The following is a 13,300-nucleotide window of genomic DNA, read 5'->3' as shown; positions in this document are numbered from 1 at the left end:
CCAGTGCGCATTCACAGCCCGGTGCGTTCTGTGCCAACTCCTCGCACTTGTCGTGCTAAAGTGGGTATCTGTCCAGGACGGGTTGTGCCGGCTCAGAGCGCCTGGTCTCCAGTGTGCCTCCTCGGTCCCGGATATCCTGCGCCGGCTCTATGCGCTGTATCCCCAGTGCGCCTTCATAGCCCAGTGCGTCCTGTGCCAGCTTCCTGCACTTGCCGTGCGAAGGTGGTCATTTGTCCAGGGCGCGTTGTGCCAGCTCTACACTCCAGACCACCAGTGCGCCTCCACAGTCCAGTACGTCCTGTGCCTCCTCCCCACACTCGCCTCGAGGTGCGTGTCATCAGCTCGGTGTCACCTGTACCGGTCCCACGCAACAGGCCTCCAGTGTGCCTCCACAGTCCAGTACGTCCTGTGCCTCCTCCCCGCACTCGCCCTGAGGTGCGTGTCACCAGCCCGGTGCCACCTGTACTGGCCCCATGCATCAGGCCTCCAGTGCGCCTCCACAGTCCAGAGCTTCTGCGACAGTTCCCAGTCCAGAGCTTCTGGCGACAGTTCCCAGTCCGGAGCTTCCGGTGACAGTTCCCAGTCCGGAGCTTCCGGTGACCATTCCCAGTCCAGAGCTTCCGGCGACAGTTCCCAGTCCGGAGCTTCCGGCGACAGTTCCCAGTCCGGAGCCTATGACGACAGTTCCATGGTCCGGAGCCTATGACGACTGTTCCATGGTCCGGAGCCTCTGGCGACGGTCCACAGTCCGGAACCTCCTGAGACAGTCCATGGTCCGGTTCCTACGGCGATGACCCACGGTCCGGTTCCTACGGTGAGGATCCACGGTCCGAAGCTTCCGGCGACGATCCCCGCACCAGAGCCGCCATGGAGGATGATGTACCTGCGAGCGGAGTGGGTACTTCGCCCCGCACCGGAGCCACCCCCGACGGTAGATGCCCACCCGGACCCTCCCCTATTAAGTCAGGTTTTGCGGTCGGAATCCACACCTTTGGGAGGGGTACTGTCACGCCCTGACCATAGAGAGCTGTTTATTCTCTATGCTGGTTGGGGCGTGACAGTGACTAGGGTGGTTTATCTAGGTGATTAATGATCTATGTTGGCCTGGATATGGTCCCAATCAGAGGCAGCTGTTTATCGTTGTCTCTGATTGGGGATCATATTTAGGCAGCCATTTCCCCATTGTGCTTTGTGGGATCTTGCCTGCGAGCACTACTTTGAGCTTCACGTTTCGGTTTTTTCGCTTTATTGTTTTTGTTCTTTGAATTTCTCTTCCAGAATAATGGATGGAAACATACCACTCTGCAACTTGGTCCACTCCTTATAACTATTGTGACAGTCAGACGTTTACATACACGTTTACATTCAATTAGTATTTGGTAGAATTGCCTTTAAATTGTTTCAGTTGGGTCAAACGTTTCGGGTAGCCTTCCACAAGCTTCCCACAATAGATGGGTGAATTTTTGCCCATTCCTTCTGACAGAGCTGGTGTAACTGAGTCAGGTTTGTAGGCCTCCTTTCTCACACACGCCTTTTCAGTTCTGCCCACACATTTGATATAGGATTGAGGTCAGGGCTTTGCAATGGCCACTCCAATACCTTGACTTTGTTGTCCTTAAGCCATTTTGCCACAACTTTGGAAGTATGCTTGGGATATTGTCCATTTGGAAGACCCATTTGCGACCAAGCTTTAACTTCCTGAATGATGTCTTGAGATGTTGCTTCAATATATCCACATAATTTTCATCCCTCATGATGTCATCTATTTTGTGAAGTGCACCAGTCCCTCCTGCAGCAAAGCACCCCCACAACATGATGCTGCCACCCCCGTGCTTCATGGTTGGGATGGTGTTCTTTGCTTTGCAAGCCTCCCCCTTTTTCCTCCAAACACAACAATGGTCATTATGGCCAAACAGTTCTATTTTTGTTTCATCAGACCAGAGGACATTTCTCCAAAAAGTATGATCTTTGTCCCCATGTGCAGTTGCAAACCGTAATCTGGCTTTTTTATGGTGGTTTTGGAGTAATGGCTTCTTCCTTGCTGAGCGGCCTTTCAGGTTATGTCGATATTGTCACACCCTGACCATAGTTTGCTTTGTATGTTTCTATGTTTTGTCTGGTCAGGGTGTGATCTGAGTGGGCATTCTATGTTGTGTGTCTAGTTTGTCTGTTTCTGTGTTTGGCCTGATATGGTTCTCAATCAGAGGCAGGTTTTAGTCATTGTCTCTGATTGGGAACCATATTTAGGTAGCCTGTTTGGTGTTGGGTTTTGTGGGTGATTGTCTCCCGTGTCAGTGTTTGTACCACACGGGACTGGTTTCGGGTTTTCACATTTATTGTTTTGTAGTTTGTTCATGTATAGTTTTTCTTATTAAAAAAACATGAACTTCAACCACGCTGCGTATTGGTCCGCCTCTCCTTCGACGGAAGGATCCCGTTACAGAATCACCCACCACAACAGGACCAAGCGGCGTGGTGACAGGCAGTGGCAGCAGGAACAGCGCGAGGAGTACTGGACATGGGAGGATGAGTTTGAGAGGATGGTAAAGGACCCTGGGCACAGCCTGGAGAATATCGCCGCCCCAAAGAAGAGCTGGAGGTGGCGAAGGCGGAGAGGCGCTGGTATGAGGAGGCAGCACGGCGGCGTGGATGAGACAGGTAGGAGACCTGCGCCAACTTCCTGTGCTTACCGGGGGGCTAGAGAGACCGGGCAGGCACCGTGTTATGCTGTGAAGCGCACAGTGTCCCCAGTGCGGGTGCATAGCCCGGTGCGGTACATACCAGCTCCGCGTATCGGCCGGGCTAGAGTGGGCATCGAGCCATGGGCTTACATGGCACCAGCCTGGCGCATGGTGTCCCCGGTTCGCCTGCATAGCCCAGTGCGGGCTATTCCACCTCGCCACACTGGCAGGGCGACCGGGAGCATTCAATTTGGTAAGGTTGGGCAGGCTCGGTGCTCAAGAGCTCCAGTGCGCCTGCACGGTCCGGTCTATCCGGTACCACCGCCACGCACCAGCCCTCCGGTGGCAGCCCCCCGCACCAGGCTGTCTCTCCGTCCCATCCCTACAGGTGCTCCCACCTGTCCAGTGCTGCCGGAGCCTTCCTCCTCTCCAGCGCTGCCGGAGTCTCCCGCCTGTCCAGCGCTGCCAGAGCCTTCCTCCTCTACAGCGCTGCCGGAGTCTCCCGCCTGTTCAGAGCTGCCGGAATCTCCCGCCTGTCCAGCGCTGCCAGAGCTGCCTTTCTGCCAGGAGCTGCCAGTCTGCCAGGAGCTGCCAGTCTGCAAGGAGCTGCCAGTCTGCAAGGAGCTTCCAGAGCTGCCAGTCTGCATGGAGCTGCCAGAGCTGCCAGTCTGCATGGAGCAGCCAGAGCTGCCAGTCTGCATGGAGCAGCCAGAGCTGCCAGTCTGCATGGAGCAGCCAGAGCTGCCAGTCTGCATGGAGCAGCCAGAGCTGCCAGTCTGCATGGAGCAGCCAGAGCTGCCAGTCTGTATGGAGCAGCCAGAGCCGCCAGTCAGCATGGAGCAGCCAGAGCCTCCAGTCAGCATGGAGCAGCCAGAGCCGCCAGTCAGCATGGAGCAGCCAGAGCCGCCAGTCAGCCAGGATCTGCCAGAGCAGCCAGTCAGCCAGGTTCTCCCAGAACCGCCATTCAGCCAGGATCTGCCAGAACCGCCATTCAGCCAGGATCTGCCAGAGCAGCCAGTCAGCCAGGTTCTCCCAGAACCGCCATTCAGCCAGGATCTGCCAGAGCAGCCAGTCAGCCAGGATCTGCCAGAGTCGTCAGCCAGTACGGAGCTGCCCCTCTGTCCCGAGCTGCCCCTCTGTCCCGAGCTGCCCCTCAGTCCAGTGGGGTCATTTAGAAGGGTCGCCGTGGTTAGTAGGCCACTGAAGCGGACAATGTGGCGGGCTAAGACTATGGTGAAGTGGGGGCCACGTCCAGCACCAGAGCCGCCACCGCGGACAGATGCCCACCCAGACCCTCTCCAATAGGTTCAGGTTTTGCGGCCGGAGTCCGCACCTTGGGGGGGGGTACTGTCACACCCTGACCATAGAAACATACAAAGCAAACTATGTTTTGTTTGGTCAGGGTGTGATCTGAGTGGGCATTCTATGTTGTGTGTCTAGTTTGTCTGTTTCTGTGTTTGGCCTGATATGGTTCTCAATCAGAGGCAGGTGTTAGTCATTGTCTCTGATTGGGAACCATATTTAGGTAGCCTGTTTGGTGTTGGGTTTTGTGGGTGATTGTCTCCTGTGTCAGTGTTTGTACCACACGGGACTGGTTTCGGGTTTTCACATTTATTGTTTTGTAGTTTGTTCATGTATAGTTTTTCTTATTAAAAAACCATGAACTTCAACTACGCTGCGTATTGGTCCGCCTCTCCTTCGACGGAAGAATCCCGTTACAGATATAGGACTTGTTTTACTGTGGATATAGATACTTTTGTACCTGTTTCCTCCAGCATCTTCACCAGGTCCTTTGCTGTTGTTCTGGGATTGATTTGTACTTTTCACACCAAAGTACGTTCATCTCTAGGAGACAGAATGTGTCTCATTCCTGTGCGGTATGACGGCTGTGTGGTCCTATGGTGTTTATACTTCCATACTATTCTTTGTACAGATGAACGTGGTACCTTCAGGCATTTGGAAATTGCTCCCAAGGATGAACCAGACTTGTGGAGGTCTACAATTTTTTTTCTGAGGTCTTGGCTGTTTTCTTTGGATTTTCCCATGATGTCAAGCAAAGAGGCACTGAGTTTGAAGGTTCGCCTTGAAATACATCCCCAGGTACACCTCCAATTGACTCAAATTATGTCAATTAGCCTATCAGATGCTTCTAAAGCCATGACATAATTTCCTGGAATTTTCCAAGCTGTTTAAAGGCACAGTCAATTTAGTGTAGGTTAACTTCTGACCCATTGGAATTGTGATACAGTGAATTATAAGTTAAATAATCTGTCTGTTAACAATTGTTGGAAAAATGACTTGTGTCATGCACAAAGTAGATGTCCTAACCGACTTGCCAAAACTATAGTTTGTTAACAAGATATTTGTGGAGTGGTTGAAAAAACGAGTTTTAATGACTCCAACCTGAGTGTATGTAAACTTCCGACTTCAACTGTATATAGCATTCTGTTGGTGCCAATTATTTTGTATGGTAATTTACATTGAAAAACTCAAGTTTTGAATCAAATGTTGTTTTTTGTACCAGTTCATAAACCATGTGCCATGGAATCGGTACATCAAAAATCTCTTCCCATTTATTTTGCAACCTGTATGACGCAGCTGTCAACATTTTTGTCCTCAAATGAAGCTGGTATATTAATATATTTATCTCAATTCCTTTCAGCCAATTTGTATCTTTAATATATGGCAGACAAAACAGTCCCTACCTTCTCCCTTTTCCACTTGCCTCCTCCATGTGGTAATGCTGCAATCAGTTGGTTGTAAGTGTTACGATCAACTAGGAGTGGTGGGTGGAATCAGGCGCAGAGAGCAGGGTTCAGTCTTTCTTTTCAAATTTATTCCCCAGCACAACAAAACAGTCACGCCAACACACAGGGTGTATATAAGTTGCCAGTCCAAACAACAGGACAAAATAGTCCTGCTACACGAATAAATCACACCATCAAACACAGAGTAACAAAAACAAGCCCGCACAAATACCCAGTGGGCCTAGTGCCCTTAAATACCCTACAAACAAACCCTAATACAAAACAGGTGTAACCAATTACCCAATAACCCAAAACAAACGGAAAGGGAATCGATGGCAGCTAATAGGCCGGCGACGACGACCGCCGAGCACCGCCCGAACAGGAAGAGGCACCATCTTCGGCGAGGTTCGTGACAGTAAGTTTGGATTGAACAGACATTCTCATATTTTCGATAGCTGCATATGTGACATAACTCCACAGTTTCTATTAATAATATCAGTAATAAATATAATAACATTTTAAACCATTTTTTCCGTAAAGAATGTTTTTTTATTCATCAGTAAATTTGAGTTTAATCATAACATTTGTTGTAATATTTGTTCTATATTTTCTGGAGGATAAAACTGAAATTGTAACCAGTTTTGTATGGCTTGTTGAAGAAAGGGCGATACTTTAAACAAAATGTCATTTTCAATTAGTCAGAAATGAGAAATTGTAATCTGTATAAAGGCAAATTTTGAAGACAGCATGGGCCTTTCTTTATAATCTACTGGAGAACCATTTGGGGTTTAAGTATAACCAATGTATGAGTGAATCTTTTAGTGAGAGGTTTAAAGCTTTAATATTTAATCATTTTAGCCCGCCAAATTCATATTCATTATATAAATAGGCACATTTAATTTTGTCTGACTTAGCATTCCAAATAAAAGGAAATATTGTTTTATTTATTTAAAAAACGAGTTGTCTGGAGTAGGCAGAGCCATTAGTAAGTAAACTGTGATAGGACCAAAGAGTTAATCAATGTGGGTTTTCCATAAATAGACAAGTATTTACCTCTCCATGGTTGCAGAATCTTATCTATTTTTGCAAACTTCCTATTGAAATTGATTGTGGTAAGTTAATGTATATTTTTTTGAGATATGAATACCAAGTATGTCTACTTCACCATCCTCCCATTTTATTGGTAAACTACAAGGTAGCCTCCATATATCCACTAGTTCTAATGTAGCCATGATATTTGTGATGTCCTTAAGTGCTTGAGGGTGAATGTTTGTAGTGGGAATTCCTTTACGATCCATTGAGGTACTTAAAACCATATTATAATCTCCCACAATAATAATAGATTAATTTGTTGCTTGTGAGCTCAATAGATTATAATATATATATATATTTTCGAAGAAGCGTGGATCATCATTATTTGGCCCATATAGATTAATTAGCCAGATCTGTTTTTGGTCCAATAGCATATTTAAAATAATGAATCTCCTCACCAGGGTCTTGACCTGGCTGCAGTTCGGTGTCGTAACCGACTTCAGTGGGAAAATGCTCACCTTCGATGGCCACTGGCATGCTGGAGAAGTGTTCTCTTCACAAATTAATCTCGGTTTTAACTGTACCGGACAGATGGCAGACAGCGTGTATGACGTCGTGTAGGCAAGCGGTTTGCTTATGTCAACATTGTGAACAGAGTGCACCATGGTGGCGGTGGGGTTATGGTATGGGCAGGCAAGCCTAAGCTACATACACAATTGCATTTTACTGATGCCAATTTGAATGCACAGAGATACCATGACGAGATCCTGAAGCCCATTGTCGTGCCATTCATCCACCGCCATCACCTCATGTTTCAGCATCATAATGCATGGCCCCATGTTACAGGGATCTGTACACAATTCCTGGAAGCTGGCCTGCATACTCACCAGACATGTCACCGATTGAGCATGTTTGGGATATTCTGGATTGACGTGTGCATCAGCATGTTCCAGTTCCAACCAATATGCAGCAACTTTGCACAGCCATGAGTGGGACAACATTCTACAGGCCACAATCAATAGCCTGATCAACTCTATGCGAAGGAGATGTGTCATGAGGAAAATGGTGGTTACACCAGATACTGACTGTTTTTATGATCCACACCCCTACCTTTAAAAAAAGTTATTTATGACAAACAGATGCAGATCTGTATTCTCAGTCATGTTAAATCTATAGATTAGGGCCTAATACATTTCCTTATATGAACTGTAACTCAGTTGCATTTATATTTTTTTACATTTTTGTTCAGTGTAATTTATTATGTGTGTATAATGTGTAGCAATGTCTCTCTTGCTCTCTCTCTAGCGGACCTGTTTGACATTCTGCTGCCCATGCTGAATATCTACCAGGAGTTTGTGAGGAACCACCAGTACAGCCTGCAGGTCCTGGCCAACTGTAAACAGAACAGAGACTTTGACAAGCTGCTGAAGCAGTATGAGACTAATACTGCCTGTGAGGAACGCATGCTAGAGACCTTCCTCACATACCCCATGTTCCAGGTAAAACACGCATGCGCATGCACACACACTCACACACACACACACACATCCAGACCTCATTAACCTCCGACCTTTAACCCCTCAACTTCCACATCTACCATATGACCCAGACCTCCTCTCTCCTCACATGTAGAGCTATATGTCGCCTGACTGACAGACAGTCAGACATCTTTCCGATGTGTTTTAGATTCCTCGTTACATCATCAGTCTCCATGAGTTGCTGGCACACACACCTCATGAGCACGTGGAGCGCAAGAGCCTGGAGTTTGCCAAGTCAAAACTAGAGGAGCTGTCAAAGTGAGTGTGGATAATGTATCTGTTAATGTACAGTTGAAGTAGGAAGTTTACATACACTTAGGTTGGAGTCATTCAAACTAGTTTTTCAACCACTCCACAAATGTCTTGTTAACAAACTATAGTTTTGGCAAGTCGGTTAGGACATCTACTTTGTGCATGACACAAGTCATTTTTCCAACAATTGTTTACAGACAGAATATTGAACTGATAATTCACTGTATCACAATTCCAGTACGTCAGAAGTTTACATATACTAAGTTGACTGTGCCTTTAAACAGCTTGGAAAGTTCCAGAAAATGATGTCATGGCTTTAGAAGCATCTGATAGGCTAATTTACATAATGTGTCAATTGGAGGTGTACCTGTGGATGTATTTCAAGGCCGACCTTCAAACTCAGTGCCTCTTTGCTTGACATCATAGGAAAATCCAGAGAAATCAGCCAAGACCTCAGAAAAGAAATTGTAGACCTCCCAAGTCTGGTTCATCCTTGGGAGCAATTTCCAAACACTTTAAGTTTTTGCATCTGAGCTCTTTGAGTGCGCGGCTCTCCTTTTTTTTAAATTCCTGAAGGTACCACGTTCATCTGTACAAACAATAGTACGCAAGTATAAACACCATGGGACCACGCAGCTGTCATACCGCTCAGGAAGGAGACTCGTTCTGTCTCCTAGAGATGAGAGTACTTTGGTGCGAAAAGTACAAATCAATCCCAGAACAACAGCAAAGGACCTTGTGAAGATGCGGGAGGAAACAGGTACAAAAGTATCTATATCCACAGTAAAACAAGTCCTATATCGACATAACTTGAAAGGCCGCTCAGCAAGGAAGAAGCCACTGCTCCAAAACTGCCATAAAAAAGACATCCTACGGTTTGCAAATGTCGTCTGGTCTGATGAAACAAAAATAGAACTGTTTGGCCATAATGACCATCGTTATCTTTGGAGGAAAAAGGGGTAGGCTTGCAAGCCGAAGAACACCATCCCAACCGTGATTCACGGGGTTGGCAGCATCATGTTGTGAGGGTGCTTTCCTGCAGGAGGGACTGGTGCACTTCACAAAACATATGGCATCATGAGGGAGGAAAATGATGTGGATATAATTGAAGCAACATCTCAATACATCAGTATTAAAACTCGGTTGCAAATGTCTTCCAAATGGACAATGACCCCAAGCATACTTCCAAAGTTGTGGCAAAATAGCTTAAGGACAACAAAGTCAAGGTATTGGAGAGGCCATCACAAAGCCCTGACCTCAATCCTTTGTGGGCAGAACTGAAAAAGTGTGCGAGCAAGGAGGCCAATAAACCTGACTCAGTTACACCAGCTCTGTCAGGAGGAATGGGACAGAATTCATCCAATTTATTGTGGGAAGCTTGTGGAAGGCTACCCGAAACGTTTGACCCAACTGAAACAATTTAAAGGCAATGCTACCAAATACTAATTGAGTGTAAACTTCTGACCCACTGGGAATGTGATGAAAGAAATGAAAGCTGAAATAAATCATTCTCTCTACTATTATTCTGACATGTCACGTTCTTAAAATAAAGTGGTGATCCTATCTGACCTAAGACAGGGACTTTTTACTGGGATTATATATCAGGAGTTGTGAAAAACTGAGTTTAAATGTATTTGGCTAAGGTGTATGTAAACTTATGACTTTAGCTGTAGATAACAGCGTGTATGTTGTATATGTAGATAACAGTGGTTGTGGTGATAATGTAGTTAACATTGTTTGTGTTGAGAATGTAGCTAATGGTGGATGTGTAGATTATGTAGCTAACTGTGGTTGTGTGGGTTATGTAGCTAACAGTGGCTGTGTGGATAATGTAGCTGTAGCTAATGGTAGTCATGTTGATAATGTAGCTAACAGTGGTTGTGTCGATAGTGTAGCAAAGGGTGATTGTGTAGATAATGTAGCTAACAGTGGTTGTGTAGATCATGTAGTTAACAGTAGCTGTGTGGATACTGTAGCTTTAGCTAACAGTAGTTGTGTTGATAATGTAGCTAACAGTAGTTGTGTTGATAATGTAGTTGTAGTAAACAGTGGTTGTGTAGATAATGTAGCTGTAGTTAACAGTGGTTGTGTAGGTAATGTAGCTATCTGGGGTTGTGTTGATAATGTAGATAACTGTGGTTGTGTTGATAATGTAGCTAACAGTGGTTGTGTAGAAAATGTAACTGTAGCTAACAGTGGTTGCATAGATAAGGTAGCTGTAGCTAACAGTGGTGTAGATAATCTAGCTGTAGTTAATAACAGTGGCTGTGTAGATAATGTTGATAATTTAGCTAAGGGTTGTTGTCTAGTTAATGGAGTTAATAGTTCTTGCGTAAAAAATGTAGGTGTAGTTAACAGTGGTTGTGTATATAATTTAGCTAACAGTGGTTGTGTAGATAATGTAGCTAACAGTGGCTGTGTGGATGTAGCTAAAAGTGGTTGTGTTGATAATTTTTGCCAAGCGTGGTTGTGTAGAAAATGTAGCTGTCGCTAACAGTGGTTGCTTAGATAATATAGCTTAAGCTAACAGTGGTTGTGTAGATAATGTATTTTCAGCAAACAGTGGTTGTTTCTATAATGTAGCTAACGTCGGCTGTGTCGATAATATAGCTAACGGCAGCTGTGTAGATAATGTAGCTAACTGTCACTGTGTTGATAATGTAGCTAACGGTGGTAGTGTTCATAATGTAGGTAACAGTAGTTGTGTTGATAATGTAGCTAACTGTGGTTTTGTTGTCAGGATGATGCATGATGAGGTGAGCGATACAGAGAACATTCGTAAGAATCTGGCCATTGAGAGAATGATTGTAGAAGGTTGTGACATATTACTGGATACCAGCCAGACCTTTGTCAGACAGGGTGAGTACATACGCGTATTATCACCCACACACAAACCAGGCAGAATACACAGTATTATAAGATGGTTGCCGGTAACTGTCATCAGTAATACAGTATGTGTAACCTATGTTTTTTGTTTCCCCGCCTCCCACCAAATATACACACACACCACCCCTCTCCATCTACCCATCAGGCTCACTGATCCAGCTCCCATCCAGCAATGAACGGGGCATGCTCAGTAAGGTCCGTCTGGGCTCTCTGTCACTCAAGAAGGAAGGAGAGCGACAGTGTTTCCTGTTTACAAAACACTTCCTTGTCTGCACACGCACCTCCGGGGGCAAGCTGCACCTGATCAAGGTGAGAATCAAACACAGACACATATGCATATACTTTCGCATGGTCAAACACCTGCACACAAGGTAGTAGGAAACATTTGTATGTCAAGCAGATTTTAACTCAACTGACCTTCCCCCTGTACATGATGTATGACCTCTAACCTCTGCCCTTTGATCCTAACAGCAGGGTGGGGTGTTGACTCTGATAGAATGTACACTTGTAGAGGAGCTGGACGCCAATGATGAGGACTGTAAGTGTCTTTCTTAATCAATCAAACAAATCAATCACCCAATCAACAAGAAGTCTATAAATCTTGTCTCTCTGTTTCTTTCTCTCTCTCTCGCTCTCTCTCTCTCTCTCTCTTGTTCTCTCACTCTCTTTCTTGTTCTCCCCCTCTCTCCCCTATGTAGACAATGCAGGAAGTCAGGGCTTCAACCACCTGGAGTTTAAGATCATGGTGGAACCCCCTGATGGCCCCGCCTTCTCTGTCATCCTATTGGCTCCCTCCCGCCAGGAGAAAGCTGGCTGGACCAGTGACATCAGTCAGGTAAACACACCTGGGGATGAGGTGCCCAGTCCCAAATCAACTCATACTCCAACTGCTTCTGCAAGCCTCTAACCACTAATTTTGAAAGAGGTTCAGAACCAGGGACAGGGACATGTGTCTCACCACTCTTTTCTCTCTCTGTCTTTCATTCTGTAACTATTTCTTTCTCTCTGTTGATAGTGTATAGATAATATCCGCTGTAATGGCCTGATGACCAGTGTGTTTGAGGAAAACTCTAAAGTCACTGTGCCACACATGATCAAGTAAGAGCTCAAATAAAGTTTAAATCATTTTTTTCCCTTTTCTACACCAGTGAGGGTTTATAATCCCTAGGTTATCCAATTCCCTTCATCCTCTCTGGGAGATCATGTTGATCTTATTCATACGTGTCCCACCAGATCGGACGCACGTCTGCACAAAGATGATGTGGACATCTGCTTCAGCAAGACGCTCAACTCCTGCAAAGTCCCCCAGATCCGCTACGCCAGCGTGGAGCGACTGCTGGAAAGACTGACTGACCTGCGCTTCCTGTCCATCGACTTCCTCAACACCTTCCTCCACACATACAGGATCTTTACTACTGCTGCTGTGGTCATGGACAAACTGGCCGACATATACAAGAAACCCTTTACCTCTATACCGGTCAGGTAGAAAGATATACTGTATGAACCCACACACACATACACAATATGTATCTTCTCATTCATCCATCACTCCTTTATCCATTTTCTCTCTTCCCCCCTCAATCCTCATATATTAGACATGCATGCTGACCATCACCATCTCTGTCTCTTTCACTCTCATTTCTCTCCCTCCACCCCTGTCCTCCTCCACTCCCCTCCCCTCCTCCTCTCCTGTCCTCCACTACTCCTCCCCCCTACTCCCCCTCCTCCCCCCCCTCCTCTACTCTGCTCCTCTCCTCCACTTCACTCCTCCACCTACTCTCCCATCCTTTCCTGTGCTATCCTCCTCCTCCCCTCTCCTCACAGGGTTCGGTATCACTCCTCTGATCGTCTGTCCACCACGTCTCTCTGTCCTGACTACAGTTTGAAGATCACACAGCTTGCTCTGGACCAACAAGAGTAACACTCTTTTTTTCTTTCATTCCTTTATTTCAGTCCTACAGTAGTTCATACAGTACATCCTTCATTTCACTCATACAGTAGTTCATACAGTACATCCTTCATTTCACTCCTATAGTAGTTCATACAGTACATCCTTCATTTCACTCCTACAGTAGTTCATACAGTACATCCTTCATTTCACTCCTACAGTAGTTCATACAGTACATCCTTCATTTCACTCCTACAGTAGTTCATACAGTAGTTC

General features: G+C 45.9%; 1 protein-coding gene across 5 annotated transcripts in view; it reads left to right on the top strand.

Annotated features, from left to right (window-relative positions):
• LOC112257267 (ras-specific guanine nucleotide-releasing factor 2-like) overlaps nt 1-13,300 on the top strand; it is a 103,542-nt gene that overhangs the window by 14,885 nt on the left and 75,357 nt on the right. For 4 of the 5 annotated variants that reach the window (XR_006084043.1, XM_042326644.1, XM_042326646.1 and 1 more), the window contains exons 7-15: nt 7,766-7,959; nt 8,147-8,256; nt 10,991-11,109; nt 11,282-11,445; nt 11,608-11,674; nt 11,835-11,971; nt 12,152-12,234; nt 12,370-12,618; nt 12,961-13,053. Coding sequence is in view for 4 of the 5 variants with exons in the window: in XM_042326644.1 (XP_042182578.1) it covers nt 7,766-7,959; nt 8,147-8,256; nt 10,991-11,109; nt 11,282-11,445; nt 11,608-11,674; nt 11,835-11,971; nt 12,152-12,234; nt 12,370-12,618; nt 12,961-13,053 (1,216 nt within the window). In the remaining variant the exon portion in view is untranslated. The remainder of the gene's footprint in view (nt 1-7,765; nt 7,960-8,146; nt 8,257-10,990; nt 11,110-11,281; nt 11,446-11,607; nt 11,675-11,834; nt 11,972-12,151; nt 12,235-12,369; nt 12,619-12,960; nt 13,054-13,300) is intronic. The other variant, XM_042326645.1, reaches the window with a different exon arrangement.

The sequence above is a fragment of the Oncorhynchus tshawytscha genome, linkage group LG09, assembly GCF_018296145.1.
Source record: "Oncorhynchus tshawytscha isolate Ot180627B linkage group LG09, Otsh_v2.0, whole genome shotgun sequence".
Taxonomy (NCBI): Eukaryota; Metazoa; Chordata; class Actinopteri; order Salmoniformes; family Salmonidae; genus Oncorhynchus; species Oncorhynchus tshawytscha.
This window is presented reverse-complemented; position numbering and strand designations above follow the sequence as displayed.